Source organism: Pleuronectes platessa, chromosome 10 (genome assembly GCF_947347685.1).
Source record: "Pleuronectes platessa chromosome 10, fPlePla1.1, whole genome shotgun sequence".
In the NCBI taxonomy this organism is placed as follows: domain Eukaryota; kingdom Metazoa; phylum Chordata; class Actinopteri; order Pleuronectiformes; family Pleuronectidae; genus Pleuronectes; species Pleuronectes platessa.
This window is the reverse complement of record NC_070635.1, coordinates 27,267,600-27,292,590: the sequence shown is the minus strand read 5'-3', so window position 1 is coordinate 27,292,590 and position 24,991 is coordinate 27,267,600. Positions and strand designations below refer to the sequence as shown.

General features: G+C 41.5%; 1 protein-coding gene across 1 annotated transcript; it reads right to left on the bottom strand.

Moving 5' to 3' along the window:
- Positions 1 to 1,037: 1,037 nt before the first annotated feature.
- Positions 1,038 to 23,883, bottom strand: ldlrad4b (low density lipoprotein receptor class A domain containing 4b). Its single transcript, XM_053433231.1, is given in 5 exon segments — positions 1,038 to 6,026; positions 6,029 to 6,398; positions 14,755 to 14,909; positions 22,632 to 23,126; positions 23,763 to 23,883. Coding segments are annotated over 5 exon segments (1,347 nt in total). The 3' UTR covers positions 1,038 to 5,820.
- Positions 23,884 to 24,991: the final 1,108 nt, after the last annotated feature.

Below are 24,991 nucleotides of genomic sequence, written 5' to 3'. Positions count from 1 at the left end.
CTCCAAACATTTTCAGGCTTGTAAAACGGCAAGACACTGTTAACAGAAATTTCACCAAGAATTTCCTACGACATTAACTGGCACAATTTCTTCTTTTCATGCAGTGAGTACTCTAATCACTGAGAACTGGAATTGCTAAAAGTGTTTAAGGTTAGCAACAGCAGTGTGTAACTGGTCAAACAGAATTAAGTCATATGAAGCATGTGTGTTTCATATGGTAAAAAAATATGGTTTTGCTAAATTAGTTGTGCTGATTGTGTGTAGTGTTTTGAAACACCGGGCCCTGTTTTGAAAATTGTGCTTAAGCAATCGAACAAAACTGTAACTGGAAGAAACCTCTATCAGAAGCAGACTCACTGAGGGCAGACATCTCCCTCGACTGGTTGGAGCAAGCAGAGGAAAATGTGGATGAGAGGAGAGATGGGTGGAAAAGAGTGGAGAAAAGAGCAATTTCGCACATTTTTCATATTTCATGTTTGAACTATTTGTTAACTCTATTATGTGCTGTTATTTTATTCATAGTCATCTCTCTAATTAGAGAATTACTATTGTTTTTATGATTATACTATGGCTTGGCTGAATCCTATTGTGACGCCTTCTTTATAGGAAAAACGATTAACAGTACTACTATGTGAAAAGGTGTCAACCCCAAATTTCTAAATGCCTCCTGATTCTGACCAGTCTAGATCCGGGTCCTGCCCCAAGCTGAGGAGTTTTTGATAACATCTTTAGTTTAAATAGTGGCCTTTACAGAAGACAGTAAATCCCTGACTATCTCTCTGTAATTTTAAGCCCCTCCAATGACTTTCTAACTCTGAGAGAGTGGAAATCTAATCTAATCTAATTCCACTTTATATATTTATGTATGACTCCAGTGATCACATTACAAAAAACTGTATCCTTATAGGGCTAAGGGAAAAAAAATATACAGGGAGACCAGCAAAGTAATCACTTTTTAAGTTGTATTCATTACGCTGCAGTTTAACTACAGCATAAGTACAAGTATAAAACCGTTGACTAAAACAGCACTTAGAGCAACATTTTTTTTTTTTATTTCTGTAAAAGTATTGCAATAACAAACCTTAGACCAAAACCCTATTACATCACAATTGCTTAAATAAAAAGAGGCAAAAGCACAACTTTATTTCTGGGGCTGAGCACAGAGGGAGATGATGAGAATAATAAATCTTTGCAAATAAAGCAAACTGATGTTACAAAACCAATGATGGAAGCAGTCCTATGGTAACTGTCAAGACAGTGACACCAAAAGGTTGAGATGCTATCTTTGCTATTATAATTGTTATTGTTTTCTGAAACAGTAAAAACAGCTCCTAGTCATCATTTGAGTAAAGACTTCTCGCCAGTAGAAAGTGGGAGCACACTGCAGGGGCAGAATTTAAATAATTATCAGTCAGAGCCTAAGCTATTTCTTCAAGCTATTGGAGGAAAATAGCCAAGCTCTTACCAAAGTAACTGCCCCTTATTTGTTGCTTTGAAGAGGAAATGGTGTGTTGCCATGTACATCGTCTATAGGTAAGAATAAACATGCTCTGCTGTTACTCTACAGTGACGTTGTTTTCAGTACATACTGTAAATAAATTACTACAGATTAAACATCACCCTTTTTTCAATATAATATGTCAAATATGATATTGCAATGTAGAAAAAAGATAAATAAAGGGGGTGAAATTCCAATGACAGTCAAATATGCATTTTCCACACCGGTGCAACGGTCTAATCTTGACCACACAAAAAAGAGTGGGAAATAAACATTTTTCCTTTCTGTTCAGTTATCATGTATAAAAACATTAACCATTCCAATTCCGATCAGCTGAAATGCTATATGTATAGCCCAACATTCAGCTACATCTATAGCAGTTCTAGTGTGTTCTATACTGCTTTTTCTCAGAAGAGAAATTTAAAAAATATAAATTTCTCAACAACTTGCTCAAACCAGAAGTTAACCTTATCACAACACACTATCATTTATAGCAAAATATTATCTTTTTATTTGGGTTAAAACCATCCTCTAAGCATAACTTGCAACCCATGTTTTCTCATTAAAAAAGACAAAGTACTTATTGATTTTTTTTACTGTAGGCATATACAAATTTGATGCTCCCTTCTCAAAATTATTATATTGTTTATACATTATATTACATCATTCATAAAAAAACATTGTGATTTCTACCCATTGGGTAGGATATGTGCATAATGTATTCAAGTTATATATAGCACCTTAAAAATAACAGAAAGACAGACTAGTGAAAAAAGCACCGTTAGAAGTGAGGCACAACGAAGGTGGGAGCTTTTTGAGTACAAGTGGGTTCCAATGTCTACTCCACACATGGCCTGTTACTGAATGAAATGGCTTAAGCTGCTTCACTGGGAACCACCACTCCTGTCTGGCACAATGGAAACACGCTTTGTAAACATTGTTAGTGAATGCACGCACGCACGCACGCGTGCACAAGGACACACGCACACACACACAAACACACACACACACACAAACACAAATACAGAGTGCTGGTCCTGTGGTAAGAGGAGCACTCCACACTCCAGGAAAGCGTGTCAGCACATGAACTTTACTTTGCAAAGAGATGGAAATTATTTTTTTAAGGCAATCTTAACCAACCCTCCCTCACATGTTCCTGTTCTAGTCGGCCAGGCAGGCTGATGCTCAGCCCTCACATTAAGCACCTATAAGGATTCTACCAGCAGTTTCACCAAGGTGTAGTCTGGCACCTTATCTACTCACATAATAGTCACATGCAAACCGCCTTGTAAAAAAGCATAACATTTATCTTTAGAACTACATTAACAAGCTATGACTGTGCAGACAGACTAAGCAGAGAAAATAGAATGAAGGAAGAAAAGTGAGGAAAGAAAGAAGGTCTGTATAGACAATGGGCATGTGTTGGGACAGTATGTTCCCCAAGACCTGTGTAACAAAATGTTCTGACAGGTAAAAACAGACCATGTTTTCCCTCAATACTTGTGCAGGTCACTGCAGACAGATTTCTCTCCTTCTAATTATAGGCGATGGAACTTGAGAAGGGATATAAGAAACAGCAGTAGCAACAATGGTAGCAGTAGCAGCAACAACGATAGCAGCAGTGATGTAGTAACACCCACACACCCACACACACCCACACACACCCACACCCACACACACACACACAGATGTTAACAGAACACAAGAGAGATGTGCTGTTCTTGTCTGCTGCATTAATATACTCTCTTTAGTCTCTACTAATCATGTATCAAGATAATATCAGTATTAAATTCAAATGATACCTAAAATCATGTAAAAAGTTAGATTTTTGTATAACACCAATAATACAAACGAAAGGAGAAATCTGATGATATTTTAGGCTTTTGTAATAGTCAGCATATCCGCTAAAAACACAACAAACATCAGAACCAATCCACAAGTGTCTCATTCCCTTTTTATCACTGGCCTCCACTGTTGTTTGATAAACTATTTAGACACATCAGTGACAGTCCTGCACTTGGTAAAACCATTGATTAGCATACATAGACACTGATTTTTGAATCAACCCAAATAGGCCTATTCACTAGTCTAAATTACAACATGTGTAAGCTGCCACTGAAAATAGTCTTCTTAAAACTACAGATGGGCTAATGTCGACATGTCTGGGGCTTTATATAAAAAGAAGATGAAACCCAGTTTTGGTGAGCCCCTAAAATGTGTTCTTGACATTAAACAGCTCCAGTTTCCTGGGGCCTTCCACCATCTATCACAGTCTTCATTTGCAGAAAGGGTTTGCTCAATCAATGACGTGAAAGAAGTTGGTTGTATTTGTGGGGATCAGATTGGTAATGCATCTGTTTTAGTAAATGGATAACAAGTTAATAACATTAAAGTCTGCAGTAAGAATCAATGGTCCTTAGGTTGATAGCCACAGCCAGCGTACAGAAGTCATCAAGAGTTAGGATTACTTTGTGTTTTCATGAAATCTATACATATGAAAATTTTAATAAGCACCAGCCTTGTCCTCTAATCTTCTACAAGATAAAGCAAAGTAGTTTCCTCAAGATTTAGTTCTTAATTTTTGTTGTTTGCGTACTTTCAGTCTCTACAGCCGCAGTTTGCACATTGCTCAGTTTACATTGTTTTCACTGTGCAGTTTTATTGGAGCCTGTGGGAGGACTGCGTGCCCTTTGTTTGAGCTTTTAGCCTGAGGTCACTTCCCCCCTATGTTAATAACCATAGTGCATCTGTGATTTTTTAAAGAGACACTCAACTGAATTATAATTAATAGCTTAATTAATAATAATGGTTAACAAGGACAGTGCCGCACTCACATACACACAGTAAGCACACAGGGAGAAGACAGCAAAAGCACACTGCCTAACAAGGTCTCCACTCCGGTCTACTTTAAAGGGCTTCAGCGGACTCGTCATCATTTGCACACAACTTTTCTGCACTTGGATGAAAGGAGAGAATGATGAACACTGTTACACAGCTTGGATGCATTTTGGGGACAGGAGGGGAAAGAGAGTGCAAGAAACGATGAGCAGAGAAAATGGCTAGATTTTCATCTTAAACCTGATTGCTGTGCTGACTTTGTAAAGTTTTGTTTTTGTGACTTAAGAGACATTAAGTTGCCTTCTTGTTGTTGTTGTTTTATGTTTATGTTGTTATGGTGGCAGGGTTCGAGTTTCAGTGTGGCTGTTGGCAAATAACTCTTCCAAGAGGAGCAATGAGAGGAGGTCAAGGGGGTAGGTGGAGTTATATATACTGGAAACTGGAAAAAGGAAGTGTCAAGTGGTCAGAGGTCTGGACTGGGTTGAGAAAATACATATTTGCTGTGACCAGGCTGCTGGCCAGACATCTAGATATTTTGTTATCGAGTTCAGCTGTTTGTTAGGTTGATATCAAACCAGCTGGCCAGATTAACCACTTATTGGTATGGGTCTCACCAAGCAGCTCTCATCATTCTAATAGTTTACTTAAATCCTGTAACAAACCACCAGAGAATTTAGAGATGCTTTGTTAAACCAGCAGCTGGTTACACAGCAGATTCCATCCCCATGAGGCTGAAGTTTACTAAGACATGAAGCAGTACAAGGTTATTCTCTTACTAAGTCTTGCTGTGCCTGTGGTGTCAGCCGACAGTGATGGGTACAAGCATTTCTTGTGGTTTTCAAAGGAAGAATTTAAGCTTATAATACTTGTTGTTGGTTTTAGTTTTTTGCTCCTTTGGAGCTTAAGTTCAGTCAGTCCTTTCATGTAAACAACAAACAAAAAAATCATATCATCACAATGATATGGATAGTGCAACTTTTTTGCTCGTCATAGAAATGTCATAATGAGTAATTTCCACCCTTTGTTTTGTTTTCTCATGAACCTTGGCACTCTCTTCATGTCCTTAATTCTCACCTCAGTTCTCGCTTTGTGCACAGGTCCGGAAAAAAAGGAACGAAAAGAATCAAAATAAAAAATAGAAAACAAAACTGAAAATCATAATATTCAGTTCCCAAAGATGGAGCCATTTCCCGAGGGGACAAATAAAGCAAATGGTTTCAATCTATGCTAGCAGTATATATATTTTTCTTATATGTTCTTTCTTAAAAAAGTCTTCCGCAGTGCATATATCCTGAATCAAGTCTTTGTTCCTCACATTCCTTGTTTAGTTTTAGCTAAGGTTAATATTTGTTTGTGCATGAGAGTGTGGAAGGAGGACATCAGAGGGACAGAGAGCAAGAACACTTATTGATCATCAGGGGTGAAGTGGAGAGACATTTCTCAGTCTGGGGTCGGTGGCCAAGCCTGCTTTGCTAGCCTTTTAGTCACACCAGGTCCTCCGGCTGGCTGTCCTTGTCCTTTGTAGGTACTATTGTGCTTTCTGATTGGCTCTGCTGCGGGATTGTCCTGGTCCCAGCGCCCCTTACCCTTGGGTTATTGCTTTGCTGGTGAGGATAGAATGCAGAGCCGGGGTAGTGGCACATCACCTCACTGTATGCCGGTGGGGGGCCCTCCAAGCATCCGTGGTTCCAGAGTTGGCTGCGCTGAAGCCCATGTTACTGCTGGGCGGCCTCGGACCACCCATGCCTATCCTTACAACCACAATGCCACCCAGACTCCCACCTCCTCCCATGTCGATCAAGTCACTGTGGAAGATGGTCCTGTTGGGTGGCGCCCTCACTGACTCGCGGTTGAGCTCCATCTGCTGCTCAGAGTCGCGGAGCTGCAGGGTGCAGGGCCCTTGATATGGCGGGGGCTCCTCGCCGTCCGATAGCGATATGGTGGGCGGAAGGTCAATCTGGTGCTGCAAGTAGGGATAGGTGGGCTGGAAGCGGCTGAAGTGGTCACGCTGCATAAAGGAGGGAGCAATGAAGCGATCCCTGGCCTGGGGAGTGTATAATACCTGGGAAAGAGAGAGAAAGAAGAATGCAGAAAGGATGAAGAAGAAAGGTAAAAGGAGGGGGGAGAGAGATGAGAGAAATGTAATTGACTGACGAATGCTGTATCGTCTCTGTTTTGAGTTTATAAAGCAACCTGTTAAACCTTTTTTTTAATATCCATAGATAGAACTGCATGTCACCCAACACAATCACTACACAAAAATGCTGTTAAATTATGTTTTGCCTGTGTAAAACAATGAATTTGATGTAAACACTCCCACATTTAAACATTTTAAAAATACAACTCTTGATTCAGAGGTTTTAGCTAATTATAAACCTGTGATGATAGTAATGGTTTAGAATCCATCACAGCACAGAAACAGCACTGTTAAAAGTTACCAATGACTTTTCATAGCCTCAGATAATGGACTTGTCCCTATACTCATCCTGTAGGGTCTTATGCCTCATTTGACACCATAGATCACATGATTCTTTTACAGAGACTGTAACAAGTTGTGGAGATTAAAGGAACGGCACTAGACTGTTTTAAATCATATTTATCAGATAGATTTAAATTTGTTAATGTTAACAATGACTCCTCCATGCGTATACAAGTTAGTAATGGAGTTCCACAATATTCTGTCCTTGGACTGATACTCTTCACCCCTATATATTCTCCCTTTAGGCAACATCATCATAAATCATCATAAAGCACTCAAAACAGGTCAATCTGAGGAGGGCTGTTTTAGACAGGGTACAAAGGGTGCGGTTTTAAATGATCCTTGTGGTATTTTGACCAAAATATGTTACAGACATTTCATTAAGTCCACAAGGAACCATATCAACTGTGGTAAAATGGGCATAATATGTCCCCTTTAAATTAGAGATCATATTACGGCTGTCAGCCTGGCTACAGTGCTGAAGAGAAACCTGGGGTTGTTTCTATTCTCTTCTATTAGTTTTGAATAGTAGGCGGCTCTTGCTTTGTGGAGAGCCTTTTTATATTCTTTAACACTATTCTTCCAGTCTATTAGATTTTCAACATGGTTGCTGGAGCGCCACTTCCTTTTTAGTTTTCTTGATAATTGTTTTAACTCATTTGTCTGGGAATTATACCACGGAGCTAATTTACTATGTTTGACATTTTTCTTTTTTAGAGGGGCTATTGAGTCTAATGTTAATCGTAATGAGTCTGCAGAGCTATCAACAAGGTGGTCGATCTCAATGGAGCTCAGGTTTTTAAAGAATTTGTTGTTTATATCTACTGCTAATACGGGTTTAAATGTAATTGGAATTATTTCCTTAAATTTAGCTACAGCACTATCAGGTAGACATCTAGAAAATGAATTTTTTATTAGTGGCATATATTCAGTTATTGAAAAATCAAAGGTTATTAAATTATGGTCTGATAGAACTGCATTGCGCGGAAGTACTGTTAAATTTTCAATTCCGACACCGTACGATAATACCAAGTCAAGTGTGTGGTTACAACAATGAGTAGGTTTGTGTACACACTGACTGAAACCAATAGAGTCTAGTATTGAAATAAATGCTACGCTAAGGCAATCGTTATTATTGTCAACATGAATATTAAAGTCACCAACAATAATAATTTTATCGGTCTTTAGGACTAAGTTTGATAAAAACTCAGGGAATTCCTTTAAAAATTCAGAATAAGCCACCGGAGCACGGTAAACTACAGCAAATATGATTGGCTGTTGGTGGTTCCTAGATTGGTGTGGAAGACTAAGAACCAGACATTCAAATGATTTGTAGCTGAGTTTAGGTTTAGGATTAATTGATAGACTGGAGTTAAAAATGGCAGCAACTCCAACTCCTCGCCCAATTTCTCTGGGAACCTGTGAATTTATATGACTGGGGGAAGTAGATTCATTTAGACTGACATATTCATCAGGATGCAGCTACGTCTCAGTAAGGGACAATAAATCTATGTTGTAATCGGAGACTATTTCATTAACTAAAAGAGCCTTTTTTGACAGTGATCTAATGTTTAAAAGACCACATTTAAAAGTCTGGGTTTCCTGTGTTGTTTCAGAGGTTGTTTTAATTTGTATTAGATTTTTGTGTGGAGTTCTCGCTCTGTTTTTGTTTAATTTCAATAATATAATCGGACGGTGAACAGACACAATCTCTATGGGGTTGTGTGACTGATCCAGAGGGAGCGCAGAGAAGTGTTTAGCACTGCAGCTTCCTGGTCACAACTATGGGTTGTCATGTTATAGACTGAGTAATATTCCTAGATAAGAGAGCTGCTCCATCCCAAGTGGGATGAACGCCGTCTCTCCTAACAAGACCAGGTTTTCTCAAAAAAGTTAGGGTTAGGGTTCGACAGCCAGCGGTTAAAAGATAACATGCGGCTAAACATGTCGTCACCTGTTGTATTAGGGAGCGGGCCAGACTACTACTTTGTCCGACATCGTTTTAGCAAAAGCATACACGGACTCAACATTCACTTTAGTGATCTCCTTAGCCCAAGTGAAGGAGTTCAAGTACCTCGGGGTCTTGTTCGCGAGTGAGGGTACTATGGAGCGTGAGATTGGCCGGAGAATCGGAGCAGCGGGGGCGGTATTGCGTTCGCTTTACCGCACCGTTGTAACGAAAAGAGAGCTGAGCCGCAAGGCAAAGCTCTCGATCTACCGGTCGATCTTCGTTCCTATCCTCACCTATGGTCATGAGGGCTGGGTGATGACCGAAAGGACGAGATCGCGGGTACAAGCGGCCGAGATGAGTTTTCTCAGAAGGGTGGCTGGCGTCTCCCTTAGGGATAGGGTGAGAAGCTCAGCCATCCGTGAGGAACTCGGATTAGAGCCGCTGCTCCTGTACTTAGAAAGGAGTCAGCTGAGGTGGTTCGGGCATCTGGTAAGGATGCCCACTGGGCGCCTTCCTTGGGAGGTGTTTCAGGCACGTCCAGTGGGGAGGAGACCTCGGGGAAGACCCAGGACTAGGTGGAGAGATTATATCTCAACACTGGCCTGGGAACGCCTCGGGATCCCCCCGTCAGAGTTGGTCAATGTGGCCCGGGAAAGGGAAGTCTGGGGCCCCCTGCTTGAGCTGCTCCCCCCGCGACCCGACCCCGGATAAGCGGACGAAAATGAGATGAGATGAATGAGATCTCCGACATACGAAGCCGGGAGTCGTTGCTGCCGACGTGAATTATGATTTTATTGTATTTACCTTTTTTAGTTTTAGCCATTAACTTAAGTTTAGATTCGATGTCGCCGGCTCTGGCCCCTGGGATACAATTAACTATAGTCGCTGGTGTCGCTAACCTGACGTTTCTCAGAACCGAGTCGCCAATAATCAGAGTTTGTTTATCAGCGGTTGCCTCGCTGAGTGGAGCGAATCTATTTGAAACATGAGCTGGTGGCTCTTTAATCGTGGGCTTTTTAAGACTAGCACTATGCCCCCTCCGGACCGTCACCCAGCTGCCCTGGGCTCCCTGCTGAACGGGACTAGTCAGGGGGCTGCTAGTTAAGGCTAAGTTACGTGATAAGCTAGGTGGCCCCGCGGCTAGCGGGAGCCGGCTAACTACAGCTAACGGAGTTTCTAAGCTGCTGAGCCGAGCTTCTAAGTCGCTAAGCCTCGCCTCCATCGCTACCAACACACTACATTTATTACAAGTACCTCTACTGTTAAGGGAGGCAGAGGAGTAAGTAAACATAAGACACTCGGAGCAAGAGAGAGCAGTGGAGCAACAGGGAGAGAGAGAAGACAGTATAGTGATCTCGGACCATGCTCCTACATCCGCTGTCATAAACTTTCCAAACCACAGTCCTCCACATACTCAGTGGAAGCTTTCTCACTTTTTATTGAATAACTCACGTTTTAAAACATTTTTTCAGGAGGAAATAGCTAATTTTTTTCAGGCGAACGACACCCCAGACGTCACAAGAAGCACTCTTTGGGAGGCGTGTAAAGCTTATCTGAGGGGACAGGCGATCTCGTTTGCCTCTCGGCAGAAAAAAGCGGACGTGGAAAGGGTGGTCTGGCTCTCGGAGCAACTAGTTAGTATCGACACACAACATGCCGCCGCCCCTACTCCCTCCCTTTATGACCAACGTCTTAAACTCCAGGCTGAGTTTGACCTCCTGTCAACATCCAAGGTTGAAACACAATTGTTAAAAACAAAGCAACGCTATTTCGAAATGGGAGATAAGGCGGGCAAACTTCTTGCCCATCAAGCTAGAACCGCAGCTCTTTCGAGACTGATCCCTCGGATAAAATTCAATAATTGATAAATGATGCGTTTTTGAATTTCTATTCTGACCTGTATACCTCAGAGTACTCACCTGAAATCTGGAAGAACCACAATCCCCTGGAGGATCTCTCATATCCCAAAGTTGATGGCAATCTGTCTGATAAACTTGGCGCTCCGATTGCAGCGGCGGAAGTGCGGGAGGCGATTGGGCAGCTACAGAACGGCAAATCCCCTGGCCCAGATGGGTTTGTAGTAGAATTCTACAAAACATATTCAACCCTAATAATCCCACATTTGGTTAATGTCTACAACGAATCCTTTAATAGTGGGAGATTGCCTCCAACCCTATCAGAAGCCAACATCTCTCTTTTATTAAAAAAAAGACAAGGACCCCCTTGAATGTAGTAACTATAGGCCCATCTCACTTTTAAATGTGGACCAAAAGATTCTTGCCAAGGTTCTAGCCACTCGTCTGCAGCAAGCCCTACCTACCCTAATTTCTACAGACCAGACTGGGTTCATGGCCGGAAGGTACTCTTCGTCCGTCACCAGGAGACTTCTCAACATTATCGGCTCCCCCAATCCTGTCACACCTGAGGTGGTAATTTCTTTAGACTCTGAGAAAGCGTTTGACCGGGTTGAGTGGAAGTATCTGTACTGCGTCCTGTCTAAATTTGGTTTCGGCTCCGACTTTATTGCATGGATTAGACTGCTTTATGACTCTCCAACTGCCTATATCCTTACAAACGGTTTGAGGTCGCCCCCTTTTGCCTTCTGTCGGGGGACCAGACAGGGATGCCCCCTCTCCGCCCTCCTATTTGCTCTGGCTATCGAGCCGTTGGCGATCTGGCTTCGGGGGAGGGGCGTGTTGAGGGCATCACCAGAAATGATGTCACCCACAAGCTGTCCCTTTATGCCGACGATTTGTTATTATATGTGTCTAACCCAGCCTCATCCATCCCTGTTATCTCAGACATTTTAACCCAATTTGGCAGATACTCTGGTTACAAGTTAAATTTTAATAAAAGTGAACTTCTTCCAATAAATGAACTGTCTTAGAAGATGCCGCCATCCTCTTTCCCATTTAGAGTTGTTTCATAGGGGTTTCGATATCTTGGCATATTTGTGACTGCATCTTTCAAGGACCTTTTTAATAAAAAAAATTTGCAAGCTAGATCTGACTCGGTGCTCCCTCCCTCTCTCCCTAACTGGCAGAGTTAACCTGGTTAAGATGGTGATTCTCCCCAAATTTCTTTATTTGTTCCAACACATTCCGATTTTTATTGGACGGTCCTTCTTTAAGCAGCTGGACCAGACAATTTCGTCGTTTCTGTGGTTGAATAAGCCGCCCCGTACTAGAAAAGCTGTTCTACAACTCTCCAAAAAGCAGGGCGGTCTTGCACTACCCAATCCTATCCAATACTATTGGGCATGCAATTTTAACAAAATCGGTCATTGGCTTGACAGAGGAGCCGACGCAGGCCCATCATGGGCTCTGAAAGAACAACGGTCCTCAAAGTTTTCCTTACCGTCCCTCCTTACCGCGCGGCTCCCCCTCAAGATCCATCTATTCCCTCCCTCCTCATTTGACCCTACCTTTACAATCTGGTGAAACAAAGGTTTATTATATGTCAAAGACCTTTACAATGAAAATACATTTACTGATTTTAAAGAGATCGCAGCCAGGTTTGAATTACCTCACTCTCACTTTTTTCGTTTCCTTCAAGTCAGGCATTTTGTCCAAACTGCCTATCCACACTTCCCCAACCACCCGCCCGGGTCTCTGATTGACTCTTTGCTCGCCCTTGATCCTGCTCAAAAGCGCTCCATTTCTGTGATTTACAATTCCATTGACTCCCTCAACCCTTACCAAACGGCTCGTCTGAAGCAGACCTGGGAGCAGGAGATAGGAGTTCCAGTTTCAGACGACCAATGGGACCAAATCCTTAAGCTAGTTCACACGTCCTCTATATGTGCCAGGCACAGCTTATTACAGTGTAAAGTTCTTTTCAGAGTGCACTACACAAACGTCCGATTGGCGAGGATTTACCCAGGCACCAGTGACAGTTGTAATAGATGTAAGCAGTCGCCTGCTAATCACGCACATACGTTTTGGTCCTGTTCGATCCTCACCAGCTTTTGGTGCCAAATTTTTGATACACTTTCAACAGTGCTTGAAGTGGATCTTAACCCTGAGCCTTACACAGCCCTGTTTGGCCTGCCTCCACTTATGACACTTTTTTCTTTTTATGTAATGTAAAGTATGTTTTGGTTTTTTTGCTTTTTTCTTGTCAGTGGGTGGGAAGGGTCAAGGGTTAATTGTGGTTCATGGAGTCCGTTCTGGCTCAGTTTAAGCTCTTTGTTAGTATCATACATCGTGTAGGACATCCTACTGCTATTTTCTACCTATATCAATTTTTGTATACACTGTATGTGTGAATTATTGCTGTATGTGTACGAAAAAAACAATAAAAAGATGTGTAAAAAAAAAAAAAAAAAAAATGTTATTGGCATAGATCCTGAGAGAAAATCACTGCCAGAGTCAAAATCAAACCTTCTGTGTGCACTAAGTTCACCTATCACACAAAACACAAGACGTTAGGTGCACAGCTAGGACATCAGTGTTAAAACAACCGGAACGATCCAGATTCAGGATCCAACACCATTGATTAATGACTAAATAAATGTTTGTGTATGAAGAGCGACAGACAAGTGCAGACACAGTTAAGCCTGAAACATGCTTCTGCGTTTTCACGGGCCCGTAAGCGCAAGAGCCCTTCCGGGTCCCTTACGTGCTTATGTATCCCTTCTTACGTGCTGACGAGCGTCGACCCACTTTTCTAAAATTTACGGCAAAGCTCCGCAAGCTCACTCAGCCCGCAAGGCTGTGATTGGTCTGCTCTACATCCCTTCTGGAGCTGCATTTCCGGTTTCATGCCCCATAATACAGTCAGAAACAACGGGAGATTTAGAAGAATGAATATGGACCAAATAGAAGAGCGTTTGGCAGAAGAGATCCGAAAGTATGTCCACTTGTATAACCCGTCACTGACTGGCGTATTTGTCCGCCTGAAAAAGGCTACAAGGAGCCGCAGTAGCTATGTAAATAAACAATCGATGAAGAAGAAAGAAGGCGTCTCTCAGGTCGTCTTCGACAAAAAGCATTACTCCGCCTAGTGTTCTGGCGCGGAATTGCTTTGTAAGACGCGCAACGGTTGGGGAAGCATGAATGACAACGAGTCTTGCGCCACAGCGGCGTGAAAAGACGCAGACGCAGTCGCAGAAGCATGTTTCAGGCTTTACTCACACAATCCCATAGGAAATGCTGGAATACTAACCTAATACAAAACAAACCTAAAACCTCATCTAAATCATATTGTGACATATATCCTTTACCAGATATTCAATATTTATTGAAAAGGCAATTTTTGTTAACAGAGCCAGAGAGTCCATTTTATTTATTGGTGTTTATTTTTATTTATTCAGGATATTTTAATATTTTTAATTCTTATTCAAATGTCAGACTGAATATTCTTTACAATTAAAAGTGAATTGCCATTTGAAATGGTTAACTTGCAGGATTATGCTATATTATAATTTTATCAGTGGTGTAAAATGGTTTCAAATGATGACAATAAAAAATAATTTATCGCAATAATTTATAATTAATCTGTTTATAACAAATTGTCCCCAAAAAATTGTTATCTTATAGTTATCTTAAAATCTTTGATAATGTACTAAGTAAGAGGTTATCTTGCACAGCTTTAGTTCTCCGAGAATTTCTTTCACAACAAGCTAAATTGGTCTTGTACAATGAAATAAGTGAATCTCATTCACTCACCTTGTGAGTCAGAATCTAAATGATCTGAGAAATCAGTGATAGTACCCAGCCCTAGACAAGAAATTACCAATGTATATGGGAACTGTCAAGAAAAAAGTGCTAAAAGGCACAGTGGAAATGTTTGGGCTCACCCTAAATTATGTGCTGGTGCACTTAAATTACGACCAGACCAGTGCAAGCAATGTAAAATGTAAGTCTGGAGCCCTGGCCAGAACAGATAAATATAACCTGATACAAACATTTATTTTCTGTCTCGTTCACTTTCTCAAACATGTACTTGCAGGTACGCATGAGAGCACACGCCGAAAGACAGACTTACCTGCTGAAGGGCATGGTTGTGCCTGTGGGCCTGGCTCTGCCGTGTAATTAAAGACCAGTTGGAGAGCTTGTAGTGGTTGAGCAGGCAGATGATCACCACCACCATCACTGTCATCACCAGGATAATGATGACGATCTGAACAAACTCCAGTTCAGCTGCAGAGAAAAGGAGAGAGGGGTGGCGATTAGAACCTGAAAAGTCTTTCCCTGCAGTTCATGTCATGTCTTGTCTTGTATGTCTGTGTTACAGCTTTTTCACAGGGAGATATCAGTTTTTCAAATTTAAGCTTCTGTTGCGTGATAGAAGGGTCATAAACCTCGGAGATGGAGCCACAAAAAACACCTCCAGAGAAAATACGGAGGACCTACAGAGTTCAGTACATGTCTGAGAGCAGCTCAAGAGAGGTCATTCCAAAATAAAAATAATCCACATTAAAAAACATTACCTTGTTTAATTTATTGAGGCTATTTAAATAGTATTACAATTTGGTATAATAAAATCGAAAGTAGGGCTACTACTAAAGAAATAAGATGTATACTATTCTATATTGATTAAGCCAACAATCTATTGAAAAAAAACATATAAATGATTATTGAAAAAAACAAAAGTTTCCCCTACTGCAATTTGATGTACTTATATGATTTGCTTGAGTAAAGCCACATCAACGTCATCAGTGACACTTGTGCTCTTGCATGACAAGTCAAAATATCTCTGGGGGAAAAGCTTTTTTTCAAAATAATTCTACAGTTTTATGATATTCCATACTCAAGTAGGAAACAATGTTTTTAGTTTGTAAACAGAATATTTAAGGAGTTGCAGACTCATTGATTGAGCAGAACTCTGACTGTTGTTAACACGTATTCACCAGCAGGGGGCAGCACAGGACAGACTCCCAGTCAGTCTGTCATATACTGAGTGAATGCCAGGTTTTATTTGTGAAGTGTGTAGGGCATGTCAGTGGTTTCTTGTTGGAAACTGTGAATAACTGTGTTGTTTTTTCCTGTGATACTCACACTTGCACACACTCATCAGAGCTGATCTGGCAGGACCTCCCTCCCTCTCTTGTTCATTATTTTATCCTTTCATGTGCAAATGTCACTTCATGTCAAAGATTTTTCAGAGTTAATCTACATTAACACACTATTTACATTTAAATAAATTCTGTTCATTTTGGCACAAATTGGGTGCTCACTGAATGTTATAATTCACTTTCAAATGTGTTTATCAATTAAAAGGACAACCAACTGTTACAATACATCGTGAATAACAGAGACACAAGAGATGATTCAAACTACTAACAGAGACACTAAAAACTGTTTCCAACACTTAGCCAGGGACTTTTTATATTTATTTATCGCAAGTAATATCGTCATCCTAATATTAAACAACATTATCGCATGTTTTCGTAATATCGTGCAGCCCTAATGCGATGGATTCATGGATTTATTGCTGAGAATATTGCCACATACCACACACTTCGGCCTGGGCTCATCCTGCTTCTACTCCTACTGAATCCAAATTGGAGGTAACTAGCATCATATCTCCTTACTGTTTTGTGCCGTTACTTGCTAGCAGGGGCTATGGAGACTTCACTGGCGCTGCTAACGTAGCTACTAGCACTTGCGCTCGATTTACTGTTGGTGTCCACTTCACCTTCAACCTGGCTCTTCCTGATACTGTCTTTTCCTCCAAACAGAAGAAAAGGAGCCAAGATGGTGAGTTTTTTTTAACAATAATATTATAATATTTCTGAGATTCTTATGCGTATCACTGTTGGTACGCGTACCATAGTTTGAGAATCAGTGTATTAGCGGATTGCTTGTTTGACTCTCATGGAGTCATGATACCTCTGCAATATTCACAAGAAATTCTCAGAGGTTACAACTAGGGATGGGCATAATTAATCGACGATCGATTAATTGATCATTAAGAATTTCGTCGATGAAATAATTTTTTCATCGAGAAATTCGCTAATTACACATTTGACCACGGGGGGCAGTGTTTGAAAAAAACGCCACAGTCCTACTCAGTTACCTGCGACTGGCTGCGAGTTACCGTGTAGTTCAATTTCCAAAGTAAACATGAAGAGGACACGGCGAAGTGTAGCGTGGCACCATTTTGAGTTAAAAAATTACTTGGTTCACTGCCAACACTGCAAAGCTATCCCAGAGGTTGGGGGAGACTAGGAGCCTGCGTTGTCTGACACGGACGAGGGGAGCGCAAACACCGGAGCCGCGGCCAGGCTAGCCAAGTTAGCACGGAGCTACCTGTGTATCACGGCGACGTCAGTCCCCTCAGAGCGGGTTTTTTCGGCGGCTGGACTGACGGTCACCAGGCTGCGTTCGCGTCTGACCCCAGAGCATGTTATCATGCTCATCTTTCTCAACACAAATCCGTAGGCTGGTGCTGAAGTTGTATGTGAGTTACTGGTTATTTTTATGAAGCTTACTCGACTCTGTACCTTGTTTGATAGTTTTGAGTTACATTTGGCAAAACCTGTCAGACCTAAGTATTATATATTTGTAGTTGTTGTTTAACATTATGTTTTTTTATATTATTATTATTTTATTTTGGAGGGGAAAAAAACGAGGGTCAGTTGTGTTTAGTAGCTTCGGCTTCTAGCTGTCGGCTCCGCTGCTTAAGATTACGGCAGCGCATATTTTGTTCATCTTGTAATAAAGATGTCAATGAGGAAACACGCTTTTTTTGCATTTCTGTATTTTAATGTAGCTTATAAATAGTGAATTTTTGAACTTGAAAATATTAATGATTAATCGAAAATTCGTCATTAACTCTCCCGACGATCGACTAAGACAATTTAATCGAACGCCCATCCCTAGTTACAACATCCACATGAATGCTTTCTCTTAGCAGGCTTCAAAACTATTCAGTATACAGGTCTAGTTTCTCATTGCATTCTGTGAGACTCCAAGACACAGTGTACAGACTCTTGCACTGGCTAAAGATCAGATTGTGTCCAAGCACCAGTCTGATTTTATCAGAACAGTAATCCACTTGTTAAAACAAGTCTGGCATCTGCAGTGTCATTATTCCCCCAGCAGGCTGAATCATTTGCACTGTAAGTCACATGTTCCGTCACTTTTTTCTGCTGTGATGAGGAGAGAGGCCATCAAGTTCATTTAAATCATTTGAATGTGTTCAGAGGTTACAACATTGACCACTCTTTCATACAATGAGACAACAAACACCTATTCACTGAAAGTGGTAAAAGAACAACATTACATCTGTTAAACTATGTTATTCCCTAAGGCCAAATTAGCATAAAGTTGTTGACAGCAGAGTTGACAGAGAAGTTGACTTCTCTGCCTTTCATTTTATTGGACGAGTAAAAGTTGTTTTGAGTGACTTGTAAATGCTTTAGTACCTTTAAAACAGAGGTCTTTAAAAGGGGGTCCGCGACCCCTAGGGGGTCCGTGGAGGTACTGCAGGGGGTCGTGAAATCTTTGGTTGATTAGACAATTTTTTATATTTTTTAAATTTGTAATTTTTGGTCCAACCAATTGTTTTTCCACAAATTTAAATGTCTTTAAACACACATTAACATGGAACCAACATATTGTAGCGAACGGATAAATGGAGGCAGAAGACGTTATGTTTCAGTCAGCAATGCACACACTGCAGCTCCTATACCTTGCACAAGTTTAAAATAAAAACTTGAATATATTAACCTGTATATTATTTGAATAGCTTAGTATTGAATGCACAATAACAGGTCAGCTATCTTTATACATGGTACTAGGCCCAGTTTAATTTAAAACACAATTTTATACAATGTATATAGTAGGGGGTCCCTGCTCCATCTCTCCATCAGTTTGGGGGTCCTTGGCCTGAAGAACTTTGAAGACCCCTGCTATAAAACATTAAGGCTACATTTTACTGAATCAGCCTGTCCTCTCCTCCAAGCTATGTCATTGAAAATATGGTTTATTCAATGATAATGCAATTATGTATCGTTGATTATTACCGTGATGGCGAATCGTGGTGGCAGTTGATATGAATATTTTAGTATATAGGTGAATGGCAAAACTGGAATGTGAGGTGTGAGTGGTCATCAAGAATAGAAAAGTGCTCTATAAATACAGACCATTTACCATCCCTCACATACGGCTTTCTCTGAGGTAGTATTTTGGTAGTTCTTATTAGTTTTGTTGAGAGTTAAGACACAAAGATACAGGGATATTGTAGTGGCCGTTCAACTCAGTTCCATACAATGGCCACTTGTTGGGTCTGAGGAGTATTTTTTTACAGCTGACTTGTGTCCAAACAACAGAACCCGTCCCGTAGTGATAACCCACTGTTAAACGAATCCAGGAGGCGGGTTACAATTGAAGTGAGGTATTTTGTTTTCCTTTCCAGCACAGTTCAGACCCATTGTTTAAACGATCCTTTATCGAAAATTGGCATGCCTTAACTCCAAGCTGGTCACAATGTCACTTTTTCTCATCAACCATCACTTTCCCGTTATCTTCACGTAAATGTCACTCACATTTCACATAAATGTCATGCTCAAAACTTGTTTGAGTCTACTCCACAGTAGGGGTGCAACGATTAGTCGACGTCGTCGACAAAAGACCAATGGCGGCGTCCGCTGCAACAGCATCGCGGGGAGAACTTCACCCTTAACATAGCCCGAAAAAAACTACGTGCAATATCTGTACGGCGGACCTGCTCTCCATGGAAGCAGGACACGCGCATTTGAGGAGAAGGTTTGACATCGTAACGTAAACTATGCGGACTCGCTTCGGTAAGATAGCCTGTTAGCTAGCTTGCTATATAAACGTATAAACCTGTGCGCAGGACTCTAGAATCCATTACAAAAATATGGTCCAATCGTTTTTTTAACAAGTTTAAAAACGCAATCTTATCTTATTGCCTGACAAACGTCTTTTTTAATCACAGTTATGCAGTCTGAAGAAGACTGAAGTTTCGGTTTTTTGATGTTTTTATTGCTGATACTTTCCCTGTCCTTTTTGTTAACAGGAACAATGGATACTTGATTTTAAATTTATTTTTAGTATCAGCACTTGGCCTGTTCTTGGTTTTAAATGGACAAAAACTTGATGTCTTTGCTTTTGTGTCAACAGTACCCTTATATGCAGCAAAATTTATTAAAAGACATTTTTTTTAAATAAAGTATCAATCTTTATTGTCTTTATTTTCAGTCATCACATGCCTCGAACAACCTCCCGCTAAATTTAAAAGCTGTTGGCTAAATAAGAGCAATTGAGAATTTTTGTCATTCATAATCCGATTAGTCGATTAATCGTTTCAATAATCGATGACTAATCGACTATCCGAATAGTTGTTAGTTGCAGCCCTACTCCACAGACTCACACACCACTCTTCTTGCGCGTCCCTAACCAACCGTGCTGGCTCCACCATGCACCTATATGAAGAACCGCCTTACAGCCTCTTCAAACCGTTGCAAAAAAGACGCAAACAGTGCTCAAAACAGAATATACTTGAATTTAGAGAACACAATATACAAAATATAATTCAACTATACAAAACTTAAACTAAAAAACCTGGAAATTATAAGAAAATATCAAAACATAAATATTTAACTATACACACACACTTGCTGCATAGTGGCTCTTACAGATATTGTGTATACTTGTGTGGTCCGGACAGATTTGAAGATTTTTTTTTTATATTCGGGTTAGGTCACGTTGGCTGGGCTTTCTGCTTTATTTTGTTCACTTCACTTGCCTGCAATCAGGTAAAACATCAGGCTCTGAGACAAAAAAACACCGGTTGGTATGCTTTCGGTTTTGAATACCTGTGAATTAGGGCTGCACCTATCGATTTTATTTGTATTAATTAATCAAAATAAAGATTTCAAAACTCGTGGGATTTATATTAATTTATTAAAGGTAAACGGTTTTGTATTTATAAAGCGCTTTTCTAGTCTTGCTGACCACTCAAAGCGCTTTACAGTAAAGTTTTACATTCACCCATTCACACACACACATTCATACAGTGCATCTATTAACAGCACTTTGTTGTTCTATGAGGGGCAATTCGGGATCTTGCCCAAGGACACTTCGGCATGCAGATGTGAAAGACTGGGGAACAAAATGCCGACCTTCAGGTTGGAGAACGAGCGCTCTACCCCTCAGGCACAGTCGCCAATCTTTTCCTAAATACAAACAAATCTAACGACAAGTCATTATTCCACTACAGAATTTAGCCCAGTCTGAACTGCATAACTGCCTTTTACAGTACTATATCTTTCCAGAAGAGCTTGTTCCATTCAAGTAAAAGTAATATCTACATTAAGCTGTCAATCAACAAAATGAATGAAAACCAAAGTAAGTTGTCGAGGAATATCAAAACACTGTGTAAATTCAAGTTTAGCAGTCTATCAAAAATATTATCTTTAAGTAGCCTAGTAGTTGTATAATAGTCTGTATGAGGTCAAAACCTGACAAACTAATAGTATTTCAATAATGTTTATTAATTTTCACACTGAAATAAGTGTACTAATGAAATACATATTATTTTCCCATTTCAAGTAAAATAAGGTTTGCATGAAAAATAAAGAGCTTTTGAAAACGTCAGACAGGAAGTCTGTGATCCACCTGCAGGTGGAGTTGGGCACACTCAGCTGGGAGAGCTTCTCCTGTAGCAGATTCGGGATCACTGTGTTGAAGGCAGAGCTGAAGTCCACAAACAGGATCCTGGCGTAGGTTCCTGAGGAGTCCAGGTGCTGGAGGATGAAGTGAAGGGCCATGTTGACTGCATCGTCTACAGACCTGTTGGCTCTGTAGGCAAACTGCAGGGGGTCCAGGAGAGGGTCAGTGATGGCTTTGAGGTGGAACAGCACGAGGCGCTCGAATGCCTTCATCAGCACAGTAGGGCTGTGCTAAAAAAATCGATATGGCGATATATCGTGAGGTCGTCATGCCGATGCACGCATTGATGCAGATGCTATTGTATCGATACGGCATCAAATGCTTTGACGGCCCCCTTGAAAACGAAACTTCACCTATGGTGCAGTGCACAATAAGGCCAAAGGGGGCAGCATAGGCAAAAACAGCACACGTCTCAACTCAAAACAAGCAAGGAAGAAACACCGGAAAAACTGGCGGAGTTATTGCACGTGAAATGCTTTGCTCGCAGTCTGAATTTGGCCGCTCAACGTGCGCTCGAGACGCCCACTGTTTCTTACTTATTCTCCACTGAGGTGTGGAAGAATGCCAAGGAGCTGTGGACCTTAACTGAAGCGGACCTGGCCTGTGCTGAAGATGAGGCTAATGCCCTTTAGCCGCTAAAACCTGCAACACTCGTAATGTCCGAAGGACATTATAGAACCGCTGAATGCCCAGATGTGCAACTGCGCTCATGTTCAAGCAACAGACTCGGCACTTACGAGGGAAATTAAAAACACCGTATCCGGGGATCTTGGAAGGAGATGCGTGAGCGACAGATCCATGGCATTGCTTTTTTTTATTGGGATTAGAATGATAATTATTTTATTTTACTTTTAAGATCTTTTAATGGCCAGAATTTTAAGTATTTTGAGTGGTGCGATCCCTAAGACTTCGCCTTTGCTGTTATATGGAATAATAAAGAACAACTGTTGTAGTCAATTCTGTGCAGGACATGGTCATTATTCAAAAGCGATACGTATCATATCGTGAGGTTGTAGGCAATACCCAGCCCTACAGCACAGAGGTCAGGGCGACGGGTCTGTAGTCATTGAGTCCAACGATCTTAGTTTTTTTGGGGACAGGGATGATGGTGGAGGTCTTGAAGCAGGCTGGTACGTGACAGGTCTCCAATGAGGTGTTAAAAATGTCAGTAAACACCGGAGACAGCTGATCAGCACAGTGCTTCAGGATTGATGGAGAGACAGAGTCTGGCCCGGCTGCTTTGCAGGGGTTCTGTCTCCTGAAGAGTCTGTTGAAATCCCTCTCCAGGATGGAGAGAGTCGTCCCTGTGGTAGGGGAGGAGGGGGGGGGATTCTGAGTTGGGAAGTTGTGGGAAGATGCAGACCCTTGCTGTGGTGGGGGAGGTGCACCTGATGGGCTGGAGTGTGGTTTCATGGGGGGTGGTTTCAGGACTGTCCCCTTGTCTATCGAGGCGACAGTAAAACTCGTTCAAGTCGTTGGCCAGGTGTGAGTCGTTAGTGGAGTGGGGGGCTCTGGGCTTGCAATTTGTAATCTGCCTTAGCCCTCTCCAGACAGAGGCAGAGTCATTGGCTGAGAACTGTTGTTGGAGTTTCTCAGAGTACAGTCGTTTAGCTTCTCTCACCTCCTTGCTAAACCTGTATTTGGACTCTATAAACCTGTCTCTGTCCCCGCTCCTGAACGCCTCTTCCTTCTCCAACCTTAACTTTTTGAGTTTCGCTGAGAACCAGGGTTTGTCATTATTGTAAAACACCCTGGTGCGTGATGGAACACAGCTGTCCTCACAGAAGTCACAGCCTCTGTAAACTCATCCAGACTATTAGTAGCAGTCCTGAACACATCCCAATCTGTACAGTCAAAGCACGCCTGAAGATCCTCCACAGCCTCACTGGTCCACAACTTTGAAGTCCTCACAACAGGTTTACAGAGTTTTAATTTCTGCCTGTATGCAGGGATCAAATAGACCATGACATGGTCCGAGAGTCCCAGTGCAGACCGGGGGACACCGTGATAAGCACTGCTTACTGTGGTGTAGCAGTGATCCAGAATGTTCTCCTCTCTGGTCGGGCATTTAATAAATTGTTTATATTTGGAGAGTTCACGGGTGCGATTTCTTTTGTTAAAGTCACCGAGGACAATCACTCCGGGTTAGTCCGCTCCACACACAGTATCTGATCAGCTAGCATGCGTTAGCCTGCGGTGGGATGTCAACACGGACCAGAATGAATGAAGCGAACTCACGGGGGGAGTAGAAGGGTTTGCAGTTAATGAAAAAATATTCCAGATCAGGAGAACAGTGCTGTTGAATCACTGTCACATCGTTACACCAGCCAGAGTTAATGTAAAAGCAGATACCTCCAACCTTCGTCTTGCCGGAGAGCTCCGTGTTGCGGTCCGCTCGGAAAAGTTGGAAGCCAGCCAGCTGCAGCGCAGAGTCCGGTACAGATCCACACAGCCACGTCTCCGTGAAGCACATAGCGGAAGATAAGGAGAAGTCTCTGTTTTTACTAACTAGTAGCTGGAGTTCATCCAGCTTGTTGCAGAGTGAGCGCACGTTGGAGAGGAATATTCCAGGAAGCGCTGTGCGAAGTCCCCGGCGGCGGAGACGCACAAGCGCGGCGGCTCGATTACCTCTCCTTCGTCGCTTCACGGTGTGAACAAAGGTGAGCTCATCTTTGACCAGAATGTCCAAAATATTTTTATTAAAAGAAAAAAAAAAAGTCACTTCAGGTGAGTCCATGCTTTGACTGTGCGTAGCCACCTTCCATACAACATGTCAACGCATGTTCCACGAGTCGACGTATTTACGTAATCAATGACGTCGATTAAGTCGTGGGTCGTCCCAGCCCTACTGTGAATACACCCATACACTGTGCTACAGACACATTATCTATCAGTCCCAAAAATAACTGAGGTTTGACACCTGGCATCAGACACAAACAACAAATCACCACAGCATCAAATTGTCCCCACTTAAAAAGACAACAAGAGAGAGTAGACAAAACACACACACATGCAACCACACACACTTTCACCCTTTGACCTTTGTGTGGGGGTTGTGTGTGTATGTGACACAGGCCAGTGGGAGGTCACAGTTTTTAATGGAATTGCCTAAATTTTGATCAAGTTTAGTCCGAAAAACATATAAAGTTATTATTGTCGGTGACTTTGTTATTCCTGTGACAATAATAATGACAGCCGTGGCGTTACATTTATTTCAGTACTAGACTCAATTGGTTTCAGTCAGTGTGTACACCAACCTATTAATTGTTGTAACCACACACCAATCAGCTGTGTGAGTTTCTCTAGGAAAGTAATGCATATGAAGACTTTCACTCAGGGTTTAGAGCCAATCACAGAACAGAGACAGCCTTGGCAAAAGTCACTAATAGCCTTCTAATAGCTTCAGGTCAGGGATTTGTGTCTGTCATCGTCATCGACCAGAACAGTTAATAAACATTAAATGAACCGCCCTAAACTGGTTTAAATCCTATTTATCAATTCTAATTTGTGCAAATTGATGATGAGTCATTTGTGTTGGTGTTGCACAGGGCTCTGTGGTCAGCCCAATTTTATTCTCATTA